The 20,883-nt window shown below is 49.7% G+C and overlaps 1 protein-coding gene across 1 annotated transcript; it reads right to left on the bottom strand.

The window, feature by feature from the left end:
* Nucleotides 1-51: 51 nt before the first annotated feature.
* Nucleotides 52-19,278, bottom strand: SGSM3 (small G protein signaling modulator 3; the record flags this gene model as incomplete). Its single annotated transcript, XM_009702502.1, has 20 exons — nucleotides 19,195-19,278; nucleotides 17,813-17,898; nucleotides 16,538-16,604; nucleotides 14,933-15,141; nucleotides 14,672-14,779; nucleotides 13,569-13,712; nucleotides 12,985-13,180; nucleotides 12,610-12,755; nucleotides 11,443-11,670; nucleotides 10,435-10,489; nucleotides 6,198-6,325; nucleotides 5,736-5,891; nucleotides 5,150-5,204; nucleotides 4,657-4,706; nucleotides 3,216-3,368; nucleotides 3,046-3,116; nucleotides 2,645-2,693; nucleotides 2,244-2,329; nucleotides 1,755-1,877; nucleotides 52-116 (listed from the first exon to the last, which is right to left on the bottom strand). Coding segments are annotated over exons 1-20 (2,182 nt in total), but the record flags the coding sequence as incomplete, so codon positions are not given.
* Nucleotides 19,279-20,883: the final 1,605 nt, after the last annotated feature.

The following is a 20,883-nucleotide window of genomic DNA, read 5'->3' as shown; positions in this document are numbered from 1 at the left end:
AGCGGTAAGCGAACCCCCCAGCTGAGGGAGAGAATGAGAGATGCCACCTACTCACCTCCCTCTTTATTGGCAGCTCCCAGTCCTGAGAGAGGCTGAAGGCAAATTTGCAGAGCACTCTGCAAGGGAAGAGAGTGACGGTTGGTAACTAACTAACTAACTAACAAATAAACACCCACCCACCTTCCCCGCCCCGATCACCCTCCCAGCCTCTGCCCACAGCTGCTGTCCCCAGGCACACAACCGCACTGGCTCCTCAGCTTGCCGCAGCACGCCACCACTAAGCCTACAAAGGTGAAATTCCTTGTTTGTTGGCGTTGACAGGACAGCACTGGCCATTCATCCCCCTGTTTCATCCCTCCTCTTTGAGCTTCACATCCTACCAGGCCCAGGCTAGAAAGAGAAGCTTGAAAATGTGACTCAACTGCAACCCCTACACAGCCCAACACAGCAGCGCAGGGAGGCCGGGGGGGACCCGGGGCCCTCACAGCCCGCAGACACACAGGGCTGAGGACTGCAGGCAGCTGGCAATGGCGGGTTGCAGGTCCCTCTCCAGAAAGCAGATCCCCACCATTAGCACCTCAGAGTTTGTGCACCCTTCTGTCTCTCTCCCTGGAGTAAGAGAAGTGTCCTGACCCCCAAGCATGGCCCCCCGCATGGGGACGGCACGCGTGGGTCCGGCTCTAAGCAGGGGCTGCAGCCTCGACCCTGCCCCTAGGAGAGGGATGCAGAGCTCAGACCTCCTGGCAACAAGCGCGTCAGTCCTTCAGGCTCAGGAGAAACTCCCACAGCAGCGAGGGAGCCCAGGCCCTCCACAAGAAGCTGGCTGGGAGAAATATGGCATAAGGCTTCGCTCCTGCTCCAGACAGACCCGGGCCCAGCCATGAACCAGTCCCACCTGGTCCTTGGGCTGTGCTGAACGAGCACGGCCCCCATACTGCGAGAAAGCAGGCACGGGACGCTGCAGCACCGAGGTGGAACATTCAGCAGCAGGAGGAGAACAGGGCACTCCAAGGTGTGCACACACAGGCCTGCTCCCGGCTACTGATGCTCCCACTGGGGCCAGGGGCAACCGGGTGGTGCGGACAAAAGCCAGTTCCCGCAGGATGGCGGCAGCAGCAACAGGGCTGGGCGGTGGTGGCAGGGGGTTTGCTCTGTGGCTCCCTGGGACTGGATGCGGCTTTGCAGAGTGCAGGAAGGCCAGGAGGACGCAGTGTGGGTGTGTGCCCCGGGCTCCAAGCGATGTGCTTTGTGCCAGCTCAGGCACTAAAGCCGCGTTCAACCCCTGACATCGCTCCCTCGCTTAACCAGGAGTCAGCTGGTGACTGACTCCTTCCTGGCCAGTGACAGTCAGGGTCTGTCCCTAGCACATTCCCTGTCCCCTGCTTGGACTCATGGCGGCTGGCAGAGGACCTGGAGAGCAAGGGGTGGAAAAGGCAGTCTCTCCTTCAGAGTAGGTGTAGAGCCCAGCAGGAGGTTGCTGGCAGGCAGAGGCTGCCCTGCTTGTCACGACAGCTCCCCTGGAGCCAAGCTCTGCTCTTGGACGAGGCAGACACAGCGCATCGCATCACATTAAACTGTCTAGACAGTCGCTGCTGCCTCAGCACACAGAAGGAAATCTCTGCAGCGGGGATGTCTGGACAGTCCATGCTGCTGCTCACTGGAGAGGGCCCAAAGCCAGCCATAGTGAGGGCCACCTCCTGCAGAGGAGGAGGAAATCCATTCCAGACCCTGGCGAGGCCCCCGGGGACACTTACCTCAGCTCACATTTGATCTGCACCCAGCCGGGACTGCGCAGGAATGACCAGGGATGGAACCACTTCTCCACGGTCTGCAGGCTTGAGCACAGCACCTCCAGCCACAAATGCAGCACCTGCTCGCTGCAGCGATGGGACAGACGTACCTGTTACTCAGTTGAAGCCAGGGAAAGAAGCCCCAACCCTCTGGGATAGTCTGTTTTCAGCTCAAGCCTTGAGCCCAGCCCACAGTCCTGTCCCCAGTGGGAACAGGCTAACCCACTAAACTTGGGTGAGCCACTTCACGCAATGAGAGCTGCTCCCAGCCAGGAGCCAGGCCAGCACGATGAACAAGAAAGGAGCAGGTCCCACTCCGTGGCTGCAGAAAGGGGGACAAAAGACCCTGTGGTCGAAGGTAGCTTGAAACAACTGCTGCCCTTGGACCCGCTCTGCCCCCTCCCAAGCTCCTCGCACCCACGGTGCCGAGGGTATCAGGACTGGGTGACTCACTTGAGTCCAACGCAGATGAGGGAACGAAGCTTCACGTCCATCTGCACATGTGCAGCATCGTGCGTCATGTTGACAGCCTGAACCGCCTGCAGGGTGGGAAGGTGTGGTTATCGCCTTCGCAGCGTAGCCTGAGGCTGGGCTCGGCAGCCATTTCGGCAACCCAGCCAAATGCTGCCCTCCCCAAAGCTCCTCACCCTCACCCACTGGGTGAGCATCAGCGGGGCCAAACCTTCCCGATGGCTTCACTTTCTGCCCTTCCCCAGGCACCTGGTGTTTCTACTCCTTCCCATCAGGGAAGGTCTGGGAGACTCTCGAGCATCTCCCTAGAGATGGGCATCACCCTCCAGCAGCCCCCACGGGAAACTTCCCCCATGAGGAGCTGGGCTGGGTGCAGCACTCACCCGGTAAAGTAGCTCCTCTGGGGTGAGGACTTTGCCATCTTCGTCAAGCCTGCAAAGATCAGAGCAGAGACCTAGCTTGTGCCGCAGCCACCCTGGGCACACGCAGGCCTTTCCCCCTCCATACCCCAACAGCTCTCTTGCTACGGCTGAGCCCACGGGTGATCCTGGAGCCACGAGAGAGCAAGATACAGACCCAGAAGCGAACACGGGAGCCTGGGGAAGGGGACAAGAGTTGCTGCCAGGCCCAAGTCAGCACAGGCACAGCAGCCTGCTGCCACCCCACCCACAGGGACCCCCAGGCCGATGATGGCCCCTCCGAAGGTGGAGAGCAGCAGCAGTTTGATGAGCATGCAGGAGCAGGGCACAAACCCAGCTGCTTGGCGTGACTCAAGCGGCCTTACCTGTAAGTCTTGCAGAGCACAAGGCGAGAATACACAGAGTCAAAGTCCCGTTCCACCTCCCGGCTTGCAGCCTGGTAGGGCAGAGGGACAGTCAGTACACCCTGCCCCACAGCCCCCTCACCCCAGTCCTCCGGCAACACAGCCCCACGAAGGGAACAGAGGCATCTCACCTCTTCAATGAACAGCCAGGGATGGCAGGGCCCCCCCAGCAGAGATGGCTTCTTCAATCCATGTTCAAATATGGACTTCAAGGCTGGACAGAGCGTCCCTCGCACCAAGTCCGTCACTCCTTCTGTGACTGAGTCATCTCCAGCGATGGAGTACTGAGGAACACGAAGAGCCAGCTCTCAGCATGCTGGCGAGGGGGCAGAGCGTGGAGGTGGTCCACTCTGCACAGACCTCTTCCGCTCCCAGGTGCCCACCAGGCCCCTCTCCCTTAACCCCTTATGCTCTTGCATAAGGCACCATGTTCAGTGCTACTCCCCAGGGATTTGCTGGGACACCAGGACCTTTGGACCCAAGTGGTGCCACCCAGCACCATCCTGGCAGTGTTGGGCATGTAGGAACTGTTGGGGTTTGGTGTGATGCTGATTGAGCTAAGGCAAGGAGAGGGACTTGCACTGAGGGTCTCTGGGACTGTGTGAGCTGCTAAAAGTCCAGACAAATGGAGATAGATAGGAATTCCCAGGTCAGCTGGTACACCACTCTGAGGTATCGCCCTGACATGCTGTTAGCATGAAGGATATTCCAAAATTAGGATGAGTGGGATCCTCTCTGTTTCCACAGTTGGGAGGAGAACTGCTCAGCTGTGTGTTTATACACAGAGAGGTGATCCACACTTAAGGAACCAGCCCTGAGAAGGGGGGGTGAGGAACCAAGTGAGATGTCAATAGTGACAGCTCTCTAGGGGCATCTCTTGGGGGTCTCAGGTCAGTCTTTGAGCCCTTCCTCACTCTCCAAATGTTGAGGAGGAGAGGGAGAATGGGGCCTTCTCCACTTCCCCTGCAAATTGCCTAGGCCAACAGCTGATGATGTTTGTCTCCTATCTGTTGCCTTGGCCTTGGGACCATATTGAAGTACCTGCTTTAGATAGGTGGCATCTCACCACTGCTGGTTATGAGAGGAACCGAGACAAAGCGCTCCCTCGGGCACAGCTGCTCAGGGAGAATCCACTGTGGTGATCACAAAGCAGGAGTGAGATCCATGGGCACGGCCTCCAAGGAGGAAGGGAGCACAGGCAGCGGGGAGCAGGCAGAAACACTGCCCACAGGATCCTCCTGCGTACCTGCCTGCTGCTTTCTCAGCTTTCCCAAAGTTCATCTCTAGGCTCCTTGCAAGGCCAGACATCGCACTCAGCTACGCCCTGCAGCCCTCTGGGACCCTCATTCTCCACTCGGTCAGCACGAGGAAGTTGAGCAAACAGGCTTAGGAAGATAAGCTGCCTGATCACATCGTTACGCGCTCAACAGCCAGAGAGCGCAAACAGACTGAAGGAGGGAAATACATGGCTCTTTTTGACTATGTTTTTTTCAGTTATGATATCAGACTCTTTTTTATGTTGGTTTTTTTTTTTTTGGTGGTGTTGGTGGGTTTGTTTTTTTTTTTAATTACCTCTTTACTCCGCTCATCCAAGATCTCCACAAATTTCGCAGGAAACCAACCTACAGAGAGTGGACAAAGAGGTGAGCCTGACACAGACACTGAGAAAGCCCTACAGAGACAAGACCAGAGGCCAGTGGAAGCTGAGATTAAATCAGAGTTCATAGGGTCCAACCTCAAAGGAGGAAGCGAGCAGCCTCAAAAATCACAAGAATTCAGGTAACTGCAAGAGGAAGCCAATTCCAGGACACACAAGCAGCAGAGATGACGTGCACCCAACCACCCTGTGCCAGGAGGATGGAGCCTAAACTTGCTGTTTGCAAGAAGTAACCAGGTAGCTGCACCACTGCTCTCACACCCTGCTTTAACACTTCCCTTGTCCCTGGCAGATGCTCTGGGTAACCGGCAGAGCCTTTGCTGCAAAGGTTCCAGAGCAGTTGTTGTGGATGAATGGATGCTCCGCATCTGGCTCCACCCTCCCCAGTGCAACCCACCCTGCTCTCACCTCTCAGTCCGTTCAGCTCTCCCACCCAACAGTGCTCATCCTTCTGGGAAATGATCTGAAAAACAGGGAGTGGGAAACACTGGTTGAAGAGAGGGTGGTGACAGGAGGGCTACAGCTGCCCAGCTGTGTGCGCACGATGAGGAACTGCTTTCCTCTCAACTGTTTTGTCAATGTTCCCTTCTTACACGGCACAGGGCCTTCAAGGGCAAAAAGCTACTGCGAACACAACACTCCCCAATTTCAGATGGGACGCCTACACCTAAAATGCAAACGGATGCTTTTATAGTCTTACCATAGCTCAGTGCTCAATGTTAACCTGGGACCCAGCCTGGACCAAATGAATCGTTTGCTCAGCTTTATGGGAGCCAGGAAAGAGACTTTGTGGTTGCACTGAGGATGACCCACAAGGAACACATGGCCTCACCCCCAGGCAGCCCCCAGAAACACCAACTGCTTCCCTTGGACTCCTAACTGGGCTCTGAGCCGATCTCCTCCCTTCTTTCCCTGTAGAAGAGGCAGTGCGGTGTCCCAAACAAACTGCGTCTGCGTAGTCCTACCCTGGTCCCCGTCTCACAGGCTGACATACCGTAATAATGTCGTTCTTGCGGAAGCCCAGCTCATCGTCATCGTGGCGCTCAAAGTCCAGTAGTGCCTTGGCTCGTCGTCGTCGGTTGCGGGAACAGGCCACGTAGTTCTCGTGGTCCCGCTGGTGGCTCTCCATGCTGTAGTCTGGAGTCAGATCCTAGCACGCATGTGGATGAAGAGCAAAGAGGAATGAAAAACAACAGATGACTCCCAGTTGATCTGCCAAAGCTTGCACGTTCCTGTTCCCAAACCTTTTCCTGCTCCTAGCAGGCAGGCAACCTCCCGGCACAGCCCTCCTCCACCAGGGATGAGTTGAGCAACCCTCACCCTCCATCCATTACACCTGGCATGTTCTTCCTCGAGCCCACACTCCCAGAGCATTTGAACAGCCCTGTCCTGTGGTGGACACTCAACACTCCTGCCTGGAGCACACAGCAGTGCAGATCCAGCTCTTCCCACTCACAATGCTGCAGTTCTTGGGATCCACACACTGGAAGTGCCGTGCCACCTGGAGAATGGCCTCACGCAGGTCAGCTACCAGCTCCGTCTGCTTGATGTTCTTGGCTTTCAGTGCCTCCAGATCATCATCCCCTGGGGGAGCCCACACAGCCAGAGGGAAGGCGAGGAAAGGAAAACAAGTATAAGGCATTTATTTTTTTGTTAACATTAGAAATCATTGATTCTGCAGAAATCAAAAAAGCCTGACATTAAAAGGACCTACACTAAGGCAGGTACTTACTGCCAATCTGTTCAATAATGTAAATAGCCAATACAGATTTGAATGTCTCAAATTTTAAGGAGCTAGTACTTCAAACCACACATGGAACTGGAAGATGTCATCTTTGATCTGTCTGAGCAACTCAGTATACCAAGGTGCTGCGTACTACTTTCGAGAAGTGTCTACGCAGCGTATAGTTGGCTGAATGGTGGGACACAAAACTAGGAAACTTTCAAAATTTCTCTTCAACTGGAATTCTCTTGAAAGTGAAACAGCTTTTGGTTGAACTACTGATTTCTGCATACCTCACGGGCTGAGGGCATATTCTTCACTGAGTCTTGAAAAAAACCTGAAAACCCAAGCCAGCCCACCTTCCTGTGTCAGTCTAGAAGTCAGAGCCACGAGAGAAAAGCTGCCATCCACTTCAGACCTCGACCTCCCTAAGAGCCAGATTTCAAAGGTTTTGGGTGTACAGAAATGGTCATAACTGCAAAGTAAAAGTCACCAAAGCATCTTTCAACTGTCACTAATTCCCCAGGAGTTTTGACAGCCTAGCTCTATTAATTTATGTAGAATCATAGAATCATTATGGTTGGAAGAGACCTCAAAGATCATCAAGTCCAACCGTATACCTGATGCCACCATGTCTACTAAACCATGTCTCGAAGTGCCACATCTAAACGTTTTTTGAACATCTCCAGGGACGATGACTCCACCACCTCCCTGGGGAGCCCATTCCAATGCCTAACGACTCTAACAATGGAGAAGTTCTTTCTAATGTCCAGCCTGAACCTCCCCTGGCGCAACTTGAGACCGTTTCCTCTTGTCCTATCGCTAATTACTGGGGAGAAGAGCCCAACCCCACGGCACTATACCCTCCTTTCAGGTCGTTGTAGAGGGCGATCAGGTCTCCCCTCAGCCTCCTCTTTTCCAGACTAAAAGATACCTAATGGGATGGATTCTTTAGACAGTTAACGTATCTGAATGCCTTAAAAACTGGGTACATTATATTTGGGAGCAATGAATCATTTGCTTCTTTTTCTAAAAAAAATGCAGTTTGTTTTAAATTCCAAGTATATTTTCATACATCTGTTTTTGCTCTCTCTGTAATATACTGAAGAGGTGGTAGCTTGATTAAGAAAATCAGTGTTTAAACCAATATATATTTCACTGAACTCCAATTTTTATACAAACACAGCTTTTATGCAAGACCAAAGTAAATCACTGGCTAGCAAATTACTACTCAGCTTATCTTCTACCAGCGTTATAGAAACCGATATGAATAAAGTGCGGCCCGAGCTACACAGCTGCCGCAACAGCTATGTACACATGAAGCTTCTGCTTATTGAAAAGTGATTAACAGGATCTTTTAATCACAAGTGATCCTAATTAAAAAGACCAAAACTTTAAGAACATAAATAGAAGCACAAAATTAGATATAAAATTATTTCAAGAATTGTTTGCTACTTGCTAAATTAAATGATTAAAGAATCAGACAGACAGAGCTTAAGAGAAAACTGAACTTTGCTTCTGGACTAGAAGAATCGTAGTGCATACTTACTCCCAGTCCAAGCAATGAAAATCACGAAAACCTCCTGCTCGGTGGCCAGGGGTAGGAAACAGAGCGTGCAAGAAGTCTCACGACAGATTCAGAGATGCAAAGATTGTAAATAGATAGGTGATGACGCAGATGGTGGGGATTCCCAGAAAATTCATGTCGCTAAACCAGAATGTGACTAAAGAAGAAACTACTCAACCACAGCCACACTAGCTCCGTGGGCTGCCCTCATTTACATAGATCACTGATTCTCTCGGTCATTATTCAAGTCCCTTCTGGCCAAAATACCGTGCTCCTCCCTCTGTACTCAGATCAATCCCACCCAAACAGAAGCAGGAGATGTGGGAAGCAAGTTCCACACCCTCCCACCTTAGAATATACACGATACAGAAGAAAGCAACTGGGGTTTCCACCAGATTCACCTCACTGCACCCCAGACGCCTGCATGTACATTTTCAAAAGAGGAAACGAGTGCAGGACCAGCTGCGCATGCGGAGGCTCTGTCTCAAGCCTGCAAAGACTGACAGTTGTGCAGAGGAGGACTAACTCTCCTGCATTTCCTTGTTGCAATGCCCATGGAATCATAGAATCGTTCTGGTTGGAAGAGACCTCAAAAATCATCAAGTCCAACAGTCTAGCCAACGCCACCACGCCCACTAAACCATGTCTCGAAGACAGGGGTCCCATCCGACAGCAAAAGGGCAACATGCACGTCTTGTTCTCCACCAAACTAGCTTTCTCTGTTTCTTCTTTCTATTCCTTCGTTAGAAATCCGGTCCAACTCCTTGAATCTCAGCTACAGAAAGCCCTGGCCGACCTGATCTAGCACGAGCAAGAGTCTGGCTGTGAGCAGAAGAGGTTGGACTACAGATGCCTAGAGGTCCCACCCAAACAGTGCTCCTGTGATTCTATGACTCCTGTCCAAGCCACTACTAAATCTGCACTCATTCTAAGGAAGAAGAATTAAGTTCTGGGTAAGTTCTTACTCCCACCCCGACGAGGGCTATGTACCAGCACCAGACAGTAACTATCACAGGCAGCAGACTTTACACACTTAAGGTCGATTGACAGTTCCCAGTGTAAGATGAATTTATCACATTCAAGCTTTCCTTCCCCTCACTTGGGATAAAGTTTTCCATTCTGGTCATCTGCTGCAGAATGACAACTTCTCTATTTTAACCAACATTTTAAATACTAAGAATAATATTAGGTACAACCCATGACAGTCACTGTACAGAAACGACACTAAAAAGAGAAAGAACTATCAATCATCTCAGTTCTACCATTGATACATTTTGAAGCTTGAACTTAAAATTTACCTTTGCATGTGGGTATAACTCACTATCACCTTCACAAAACTACTCAAACTTGGTCAAGGAAACTATCTGAGACACAAGAAAGGTGCATTTGGCCGCTGCCGGTTCAGTCTGTACTGACTGTATGATGACATTACACACAAGAGGTCTGAGTTTAGGTTGCACAAGCAACCTTCTTGCATTTCTTCACTTCTGCATGCTTGACTTTACAGCTTCATTACAGCACGTATGGTCTTCTACTATAAGTTTTGTATGTAATGCTGTATGTGCTTGTACCAAACCTGGGACAATATATCAGCTTCCTGGAGAACATCAGAAAAGCTCTTCTCTGCAAAGACCAGTAAACCCCAGTTTTAGATTTATTCGGGTCATTTCAGCCACAACAGGAACTCTATTTGAACCCTGTAAATTCAGTATGTTGCCTTCCTCCGGAAAACAATTTCTGTGGTGAGATGTGGCAATTTCAAGAAAGCTAATCAGTTGCAAGGAAGGTGATGACAGGGATGCTTACGACAGAAAGGGTTATTATGGAGTCAAAGAAGCAAGTTACTGTTAAACCCATGCAAAACCTATTCTGGCCATGTGCCTTCTGGACATACGCTGGCCTAGCTCATAACCAAAGACTCAAAAGTGTTCACAACATCGAACTCTCAGAGTAAGTAAGGGGGAACGTCAGTGATGTTTGTATTTATGAATTTTGATGGGTGACACACTGGACCATCCTGCTCTGTCTCAGATCTTCAGAGATGTTCCTGAACTGAGCAGAGTAAGATCAGGAGAGTACAACATCCAGCCTGTGGGCTGCATACAGTCTGCCAGAAAATGTGTTTGACCTGTCGGTCACTGCAAGAAGGACATGACAGCTGGGCTGAGCTGCAGCCTGCTGTTAGTCACCATTCAAGGCCTAACCATCTATCCTAAGATTTACTTTCTGAGCTCAGACCAAAGTAAGCAAGTAGAAAACTGCACTTCTTCCCTCTCATCCTTCAGTTCTGGCTCCCTTCTTTCCTCTTCCTCTGTCCCAGCGTTTCCTTGCTTTGCTCACTCCCCTCCCTCCTAGGCTGCCACATCCATCATCACTACGTGAAAGGCACGGGATTGCGCTTACCGAAAAGCAGAGAGGTGATGCCAGATTTCCTGCGCTGAGTCCTGCGCCTCACAATCTGAGGGAGAGGAAAGAGAGAGAACGAAGTGCATACATTAGGCCAGATTTCAGAAATAAAATAAAGCAACTCTCCCCACCGGTCAGCTCTGGGCAAGGGGTCCTGACAGCTACTGGAAGGGGCAGGCAAGTGAAATGGCAATTTTAGACAGGACTTGTTCTAGTTTTAACGCAATGAGTCAGCTCTACTGCTTGATCTGCTCCATGTACAACGGGTTATTTATAGCTCAATTATTACGAAAGCATAATTGAAGTTCAAGAAGCAGTTACAATTCAAATGAATAATTTTAGTTCTAATTCTACTTGTTGCCAAAAGCAGTTGCACATGTAGTTATATATAAATTTCTAAGTGGATGCCTATTACATCGTAGAATTTCAGGAGTGTCTTGTGATTAGCACACAGACAAGCATCAAGAATATATCTTCCACACAGATTTGACGAACAGGAGCTACTACATCTGCAACTGCAGACTGTAGTCCACAATTAAACACAGCTACATTTTTTATTCAGCTTCAAAAAGGCTGCTGCTGTTTTCTGACTCTGCCTTTCAGAGTTATTTTAGTGTACCGGTCTCTTACTAATGGATTAACTCCAGTTCCTACTCTGCTCTGTGTGCTCCAAGCAAATTCTGCCAAAAGCATATGTTGTTTCTTTTAGTTTCCATTAATCGAATGCATCACATTTCATCATAGGTCTCATTAATGCTAATTACAATCAATGTCAATATCCCTTTTACCTGGGGATTTATCAACCAGGACAGATCTGGCAGCATTTATTAGTATAGACCTTCCTCCAACTTCCTAATACCTTTTCTCCACTGGATGACAGTTATCCTGGAGCCAAAATCCTCTCAGATAGGAGGACCTCTTGCTCACTAACAGCGATTGGGAGGGAATACGGAAGGGAATGGTAAAAATGGAGCAGGAGAGGCAGGCAGGACTCCGTGCACTCACTTTGGATAAATTGTTGACAGTGGTGCTGGAGTTGAGCAGTTGCCCTTGGTCGGCAATGAGGTAGGCCAAGTGTTTGCGACGCTGGGTCTCCACCGCCACATCTGTCAGCGAGCCGGCCACGCGCATGGCCTCCCGCAGCAACACATCTGCATCTTCAATCTGACTTGGGATGTCTGAGAGCGTGTTGAAGATTGAAGCTGAGTTCTCGCTTTGGATTAGCTCATCCTCCTGCAACGATAACAGTCATTTTGCCACACAGAACAGCGAGCACGACAGCTCTGCTCTTGGGGCTGCTAGATGCAATTTTACATTCAGTGTACAGCCTGGGCAGGTACAACCAGACAATTCTATAATTTAGCAGGAAAAGTCCAAGCTGCCTTTGGGAGGGGAACAGCATCGTTTACTGCTCTACTGCACTGAGATCTCCACCCAGAATGTCTAGTTGGCATGTTTTTGAATCACAGCATTCATCGTTGAAAGGAAAGCAAATCACATCAGCAAGGAAAGACAAAACCAAAGCTATTCTGCACCCTCCACTAGGACTGGGCACAGCAGAGAACTTGCTGGGGATAAGAGAACGGAAGCTGGTCAGTCTCCCGCACTATAGAGCACCCACCATGTCAAACTGTGCTCCACCTTCCCCTTGCTCCCAGCAGGCTCACCCTTGCCCTTCACATAGCAAGCTGAACAACAAAATTCTTTTTTGCATAAAAAGGAAAAGATCAGGCGGTTAAATCTAAGCCAGCCAAATCAAATGCAGTCAGGACAATGCTAATCTCTTGGAGCATTCAACAGTGCTATCAAAAGCTTCCCAGATGATCACAACCTCAGCTTTATATCTCTGCTCATAGATTGTGCAAAATCAAGTGGTACCTTGGTTTAGGTAAGATGGACCCTCAGCTTGGGATCTAGACTGAATAGAGAGGGGGCAGCTGATGGGGTTTAATTATGAGGGGACAAATGAGGTATGCAGGAGAAACAGCAATCCTCGATTTCTGCGAAGGGCCTTGAAAGTTTTTCACAGCCTCCAGTTCTGAAGGCAACAGGAATTCGTCTCCCCTAGCACACTCCCAAACCACACACAGGAATTGTATACAAAACCTGGCCCCTAAAACTCAGAATTAAACACCAAAGTACTATAAAGGAGGAAGAGGATGTGGGAGTTACCTTCATACTGAGCATGCCCAAAGTGAGTTGGAACAGCACCAGAGAGCCCTGGTAGAAGAAGAGATCCCAAATACGCAGCAGCAGCTTGATGTGGACCACACTAGCGAAAGAGGTGAGGAACCAGTGCAAGGTGATCAAGGAGAGCTCTGTGAATAGAGACGTGGAAAAGAAGCACAACAAAAGAAGTCAGCCAGCCGGTGAAGATGGACTGCCCTAAGTGCTGTCCTCCCAGCTTAAAGATGACCACGCATTGGCTCCAGGGCAAGGAGGTTTGCTCCCAGCCCTGCTGCTCTCCCTTTGTGAAACAAGAACAATAATCTTTGTCTGCATGTCACCCTGGCAAGAAAAGTTATGGTTTCTAGGGCATATTTTTACCAATGTCGTGCTCCTGGAGTAGCTTGTCCAGGCGGGGCAAGTACTGCACGATGAGCTGTCGCAGGACACGCTGGTCTGTCTGCACGCCCATCAGGGTGGTGCTGAAGTAAGAGGCAGGAACCAGTTCCTCGATGATTGCGCACATCATCCAGAAGGCATCTTCCTCCTCCAAGAAGAGCAGCAGAGAGGCAGCCACCTAGGATTTTGAAGGAAGAACAACTGCATGTCCTAAGAGGAGCAGAAGTCTTTCTGCACTTCCCCACATAGAGAGATGGACCAGTATCTAGGGCACCAACATCTTCCTTCCTCCTCCGCAGCTCTCCTGCAGTCTCCACTGAAGGGATTTCTCCTCAGTGTGATGCCTGACCCTCCCCAACAAACGGACTGAATTCTTCCACATCTTTGGATGGGTGGTGCTACTCTGCTCTCCCTTCCTTAGGAGGAATATTCCACGTGGAAGGGATCTCCCTTCAGCTCATCTGGAGGCCATAGTGTCTGGCAGCACTGCCTCAAATCTTTTGCCCCAGTGTAGTGACCACAGACAAAATGATCCCTATCACAAAGACACTCAGAAAGCAGGTTACCATGCCGGTGCCCTGGCAATATCCAATCTCTGGGTACAGCCAGGCAAGCCCCCGTAGTATCCTCCGTAGCCGTGGCACCCCGATACTGTTCATGTTGGAGAAGCAGGCGTTGCTGGGCATTGTGCGGAGCAAGTCCTTTTCAATCTGCCAGACAGCCATAAACAAGGGCAGAATCAGCTTGCAGCATCTGAACAATTGCGTTCTGCTCTCTGCAATTCCCCACGGCCCCTTGCCTCAGGGAACTCTGCTTCCCCACACCCATCCGTAAGTCCCTATGCACCAAAGAAGGTGGCCCTGTCCCAAGCACTTGGGGTCAGTTTAACAGCCTTCCCTGATGTGTGGGAAAATGCCCGTGCAGACAGTGACTTGGTGACTCCCAAGAAACACTTGCCTAAACTCAGCCCTTAGCTTCACCACTGAGAACAGTAAGCATATTAGTGAGGAATTTCGTCTGCTTGGATTTCAAACAAGGCTTCCCAACAAACCTATTCCAGAGAGAAACGGACAACCTGGCCACGTCTGTGACAGAGGACTTGGAGGTGAACAGCCCACAGGTCTCCCTTGGGCAGTGTTGTTCCTCCTTCCAGCCATTTGGAACCTAGCTTCTTGGCGAGAGCTGAACACGTGCAGAGCTCAGTTTCTTTCGCCTTTGCCTCCTCCGACAAAAGCAGAGGTCAGAGAAAGAGGGGAAAACACCCTGTAACAGGCTGCTTGGTGTTCAGAGACTTTGTGTTTGGGGAACAAAGACAGTCCCTGGAAGCACCTGCCACCACCTCAACAGAGGTGCATCTGTCAGTCTTTCACCCTTCACTTCCCTCAAAGAATATCAGGATGTTTGTTGAGGTGCAACTGCAGCACTGTTTTCCAGCCTGCAGGTAGCATGGGTCACACCCCTTCCCTGCTGACCTAGGAAGGAGGGGAGCTGCACAGTTGCGATTCCAACAAAACAAAGGAGAAATATGCCCAACAGGATTAAGCTTTAGCAGGAGTCAACCACACATGTCCTCACAACTGCCCCTGCTGCAGGTGTCAGGCAGGCACCCCAAATCTTGCCCTTCTCCCCACTCCCTTGTGCCCAGTCAGCACTAGGCAGTATCTCCTACCTGTTTGGCAGCAATGGTTTCATCGTTAGAGCTGTTTTTCACAATATCCCGATATGACATCTCTGAATTCCTCTTCTTCTGCAAGGCCCCCGACAGGCGCATCCAGAGCTGGGGGAACGGGGTGAACAGCGATAGGAAGAAGTCACCAAGGCAGCCACCGAAAGCCATCATCAGCACCCTCTCAATCGAGAGAAAGTGGTCTCACTCCACTGTCTCTTACTCGAGGCAGGGGAGCCTGCCCAGAAGAGGTAGCACTCTCACCTGTGGCCTCATGCTGTGCGGGATGCCGGCTAGCACCAGGGAGCGCAGCTTGTCTGAATGCGGTAGGGTGACCTCAATTTTGTCCCAGGTGAGGTCACCCACGTCATGGTTGTGTGTGAATTCCAGATGAGCCTGCCACTTGAGCCTCTGCTGTGGCTCTTCCGTCAGTGGGACCCCCAAAAGTTTGCTGGAGTTTGGCTCAGCACCATCTGCCTCAGCAAAAGGAAGGGAAAGAAGTGGAGACAAGTGAGAAGGGGAACAGGGGAGCGAACGAACATGGATGGGATGGGGAGCAGGATGGCCATCTGAAGCAGCACATTAAAAACATTCACGTCTTTCAGCCAGAGCATGGAAAGGCAAAGCTTGGTTTGTAACTGTCTTCTCCATGCAGCAAATCTTATGGTCAAAAGCAGAAGGCACTGCGGCCTTGAGAAGTAAGAAGCTGTCGGCAGGCTGCCGGTCTCTACTTACTCATGATTTACAGCAGAGTGTGGCTGGAATTAAACAAGACCCTGGCAGCAGTCGTCCTGCTGGGTTTTGGAAGGATCTGTAAATCAGGCTGACAAAAGCACGGCAAGCCTCAGAGGTGGCAAGCAGAAGCTATATGCTCATGCAAGTAATGAGGTGCAAAATGTTAACTTTGGGGATATTTTATCAGCAAGAAGGCTTTAATAAGGACACTTCCAAATTCACAATGAGAGAGCAAGTTAACCAGAGGCTGGTTTTCTAAAATAGATACTTTAGCACAAGTACAGGTTTAACGTAAGGCACTCTGTCCTTCATCCTATAACACATCCCAACAATGCAGTCCAAATCTTTCTGCTGATTTTATAACGCACAAGTCTATCAAATGTTCTGGCTGAAGAAAATCGCTGTGTCCTGTCCTCATCTCCGGGTCATTGCTTCAAAGAGGATCCTCTACAACTCAAGGTGCCTCAAGGCACACATGCGAACAACTTCTGCCCTTGCACTGTAAGGCCTGAGCCCTAGAAATGTCCTCTCAGAGCACATAAAGCAATTCCTACGTCCCCCACTCCTTTCTCTTCCTCTTTCAAAAGGCAGCCAGCTGTTGGAGTTCAATGCCCAGATGCAACAGTTCTCCACACCTTCTTCCCTTTGGTCGCCTGCCTCTATAACTTGCCAAAAAACTAGGGTTCTGCCCCTACAATTTGCCCTACACTTTGCCAAGCTGCTGCGAGGGGCAGAACGCATACTGTTGCCACTGACCTTGGCCAGGAGTTTTTCAACAGACAGCACGTGTCACTGTGCCTACTATCAGTGCTTACAGTGCTACTGAACACGACAGAGACCCCACTATCAACTGGGAAATTTGCCCTTCCCCAGCACGCAGCTGCTAATGGAAATGGTTAACTTCCTCTTCACTTTTCTCTCTCTTACCGACAGTATAAGCATAAGCTCCAGAGTCCCGTAAGGCCAGCAGGTCTAATGCACTTGACTACAATGGTAGGATACAGAAAGATGACGATAGGCAGGTAGAGGACACCTAGCACAGAATGGTTGCAAAATCACCCGGCCGTACTCGGAAGTGTGGGAAGGGCTGGATGCAGGACACAACGAAAGGGGGAGGGATGAGATTGGCTTTACCTTCCTTATCAACTCGGAAACCAAATTCATCATAGTGGAACTCTGGCTGCTCAATGGATTCTTCTTTCTGGGAGACGTTGAGGAAGGAGAACAGACACTGTCACCTGCTTAGCACTGAACAACTGAACAGAGACATGTGGATATTGCCCCATCCCACCACTGTCTGCACTGTGCCCTCTGAGCAACCAGACTCCTTGCCCTTTTATTTTCATTGCCTCCCACCACAATTCCCAGCTGCAGAGGTGTTGCGTACCATTCGCATTTTGACTTCTCCATGGAAATCGTGAAGCCCTGACTTCCCACCTGCACAGATTTTCCCAGCAATCATTATTCCAGCAGGGTTTGAGCACAGCATCATATCAAGATCCGAACTTCTCACCTGGAGGGGCATGCAGCCCTCCTCACCGACTGAGGAATCCACACACGGCAGCTAAAGCGGTCTCTACTGTCTGCACCTCTAACACACAGCAGTCCTCTCTCACCTCTGCACACACACTGCAAATTCAGCTCCCTGCATTGCTCCACCTCCTGCCTGTTGCTTTCAGATTTTCTCCGAAAAACAGCAAGCAGAACTGGGATTTGCACCTGTGAAGCAAGCCCAAATTATAGGCCAAAGGAAATTAAGGTCCATGACCCAAATCTCAACTTTCCTCATCTGTGCTCACAGTTGGCATTGGGGGATACACACTGGAGGATACAACCACGCTTTTTTAGGGAGTGAAAGCCTACAGATACCTCCCCTTTCCTGCAAGCCCCCCTGCCCTTCCTGTGGGGTCTCTCCAAGCATTGCACCCAGGCAGCGCCCAAGAAACATAGCTCCGCAATAAGCTTTAACCTGCTTCAAGGGGCTCAATTGCCTTCAGCAAACACTGCGGCTTAAGTTACGAAATTCCACAGCTGCTTCCTTCCTTTCTGCTCTGCCCACCTGGTGACAAGTATTTCCTGCCATGCACAAGCCATCCAGAGTAGCTTGATGATGACAGACACCCCCTGAGGGTGTCAACATTTTTACAGTGGAGCAATAGTTGCAAAACAGCACGGCAATAATTCACACAAGTTTCTCTGTGCTCTGCAAGATCCTCTTGCAAGAGTCAGGATGCAGCCACAAAACACATGAAGTTTAAGTAGCAAACAAGCATCCACGACCAAACCCCAGGAGGAAAAATGGACATCTCCCTCCTTTTCCTGTGGCTTTCAGAGACCACCAGATACCACCAGGGTCCCTCTACTTCTGTGCAGAGCCAGAGAACACCCCCTCCCCGCCCCACGCTGTACCTGTGTGTATTTTGCCAGGATCTCCTGAGGCCAAATGCTGGGAGTGAGTGCTGAGAAGGGACCCCCAGCAGAAGGAGTGTGATGGCCTAAACAGAAAGAGATCAACATACAGCAGTGAAAACCTGGAAGGAAGGAAGGAAGACTCCCTCGGAAGACACGCACTCAATACGGACTGTTCCAGCAAGGGAAGGACTCGCTCAGCAGTTCATCACTACTGCTACTCTAGACATTGAAACAGCTCCCACTGCACCAAGGAAGCAAGTAACTTCAGATGGTTTTCTCCCTTATTACTGAGCAAAAGAAGCAGAAAGGCCAAATGGAGCTCTCTCTAGGAAAGGGACTTTTAGGGAAGAGAAATAGTTCCATGGCATCATATGATCTTTCTTCTGCTTGGAGAAGCTGTGCGATTAGGGCCAAGCCAGGGGAACCATTAAAAAAACCCCATATTATGGAGAAGTAAACGCCTCCTATGGAGGCACTGACCCCAGCACCAGCAGCCCTCCAGAGTTCCCTGAAACTTCATCACCCAGGCACCAAAACGGGAAATCAGAGCCCTCAGCAAGATGTTCAGCTGCTCCCTTTGCTGCAGAAGGGCTGGGATATCGCCAGACCACGTATAGAGAGCTGCAGCAATGAAGCTATGCCCATCATCTTGGTCTTTTGTGTTCAAGCACCTTTCTAGCCTCAGGTAGTGCCCCACTGAAGAGCTTCCCTTGGAATAAAAGCAGACATAAAGTTTTGCAACTGAAGCAGATAAGCACGTCCCAAGTCTTCCACTGTGCACATCACCAAGAAAAAGGCTTATTTGGCTTTGGAGTATAGTCTCCCTCAGGGTTATACGCCCTGAGATAACATAACCAGCTGGACCAGGAGGGAAGGTTTAAACAAAAATGTGGGGTGGGAGAGTTGGCCACTGTAAAAAGGAGGAGACCTAGCTTTAGTAAAGCTTGTATCTCAGTAATCCAGTTGATCTCCAGTAGTTCTTCAGCCTTCTGCCTGCCCTAGAGCTACCATTGTACAGCAAAAATCTCTCACAATCATAAAGTGAGCCAGCCACTTTGGGGCAAAGCTTGGGAGGAGAACAGAACCAGGCAAATCTTATGAAAAATGGGGAAGGCAGACTACTTTTCAACCTTCTTCTTCCTCTGTGTTCAATGGCTGAAGCAGCTTCTGCAGGGTAAGAGAAGGAACTGAGTTCGCCCTGAGTGAAAAGGCAGCTGGGTCACAAAGACTGGGGTGGTTTCCTCTTCCCCAATTTGACCAGACAGTATCTTAATGTAAAGAATGGCTCTTGGAACCAGTAACTTACTTTACTAAGTTGCAGTTGAAGAAAGAACAAGCAACCAAACAAGAAGATATTGTGTCCCGTTTTGTCCGCTCACCTGACATCGTGCTAGGTAAGGCTGCGTGGCAGAGGATGTCAGCGGGTCCAGAAATGCTGTTGTCAGAGATGAGAGGTCACTATCCTGTCATAAAAAGAAAAAAAAAAAGTTTAAAAATTGCTGATGATAGAATTCAATTAGCATCTAAGAACATGGAGCAGGACAGACCCACCCTTTACACACAACTCCTCCACACGAAAATTAAATCCCTTAGTATTTAAGTTCCTCCACAGGAAAATGAAATCCCAGAGACTGGAATTTTCTCTTGGTTTCATACCTACCCATCAGCTAGAAAGAGCACACTGTGATTTACCAAATTCCTTGTAACAGTAACAGCATTGCTGATTGAAAGAATGTCAAAAACCAGGTCAACTTTCATCACCTTTTCCATCACATATTGCAAGTCCTGTATTTAATTATGAATACTAAAAAACCCCACACCACACATCATCATTCTCAGAATACGCTGCCCATGAAGAAGGGACCGCAACAGTGAAAAGGGTTTAAGGGGACATCGTTAGATGCAATAAACCTGAAAGAGATTTTAGGAGTATCGTCACAAACCACAGGAGCAAAGCTTATTAGGCTGTGGAATACAGCTCCCGGAAGGGAGCTGGGAAAGCTTCTGACAAGGATTTTCTATGATGAACTGGGCTAGGATGTGGCCAACACGTTATCGAGTACCTCTGCCATGAGCCAGAAATCTGAACAAAATCAGGCGATTGAGCTCAGATGATGAATCAGCCCACAGAGCTCTCCTCCTTACTTCCCTGATACCAGTTCACAGTTGATTTTTATAGGGATTTTCCAGGACAACAATAGAATAGTTCAGTAATCAGAGAGAGAGATTTCGGACTTTAAGATCAACCTTATAACTGTGTGGGGGAGACAGCGTGAGCCACCTCCACCAAGCCAATAAAGCCTGTGCTGGGATATATCAGTCACTCACACTTATTTGGGAAAGAACCTGGGAGAAACTAACATTTGCACGTCTGTGATGGGTTTTCCAGCTTCCCCTTCCCGGTAAAGCTACTTATGACTGCAAACCACTAAAAGAAGGAACCCCAGGAATTCATCCAGCAGGCCCTGTCCAAGTTGTTTATAGTGCTCAATAGTACAAGGTTATATTGGCTTTGCATCTCAGCGAGCTTTCCAGTGAGCACGTGCAGCCTGGAAGTGGCTCGCTACAGCACTCCGAGATAAGCAGCTGTAAAACACTGCAAAAGCATAAAAAGCATCCGTGTCTGAGAACGCAGATGATAAGGCTTCTTCCTCCCAGATTGAAACAGTTCTCCGCGTGAGAAAGGCTGGCATGGATGAAGAGACACTCTGATCTTCTGATGCCAATTCTCAGGGCAAAAAGAAAAACAAAGAAAGAAAAAAAAGTCCGGTTTTTGTTTCTGAGAAGTAACCTTGTCCACACAATGGCCAGCTGCTTACCCACCAGTTCTGTAACTGTTTTTCTGTTCCTCCCATCGCTCTAGCCCCACTTGTTCTCTTAGCACCAACTCTTCCCTCAATAGCTGGAGACACAACAAGAATTACAAAATGAGCACCTGCACACCCATTTTACATAGCAAGGCACACAACATGCGCACCAAGCAGGTAAATCTGCTGACGATACTTATTCCCCTTTCAACATCACTGTGAATTTGTTTTGATGCTTTTTTTCCAGGCTTATCACTGCCC

Source organism: Cariama cristata, unplaced genomic scaffold (genome assembly GCF_000690535.1).
Source record: "Cariama cristata isolate BGI_N322 unplaced genomic scaffold, ASM69053v1 scaffold16726, whole genome shotgun sequence".
NCBI classification, from domain to species: domain Eukaryota; kingdom Metazoa; phylum Chordata; class Aves; order Cariamiformes; family Cariamidae; genus Cariama; species Cariama cristata.
The sequence above is the reverse complement of the archived record's forward strand: the minus strand, read 5'-3'. Positions and strand labels throughout refer to the sequence as shown.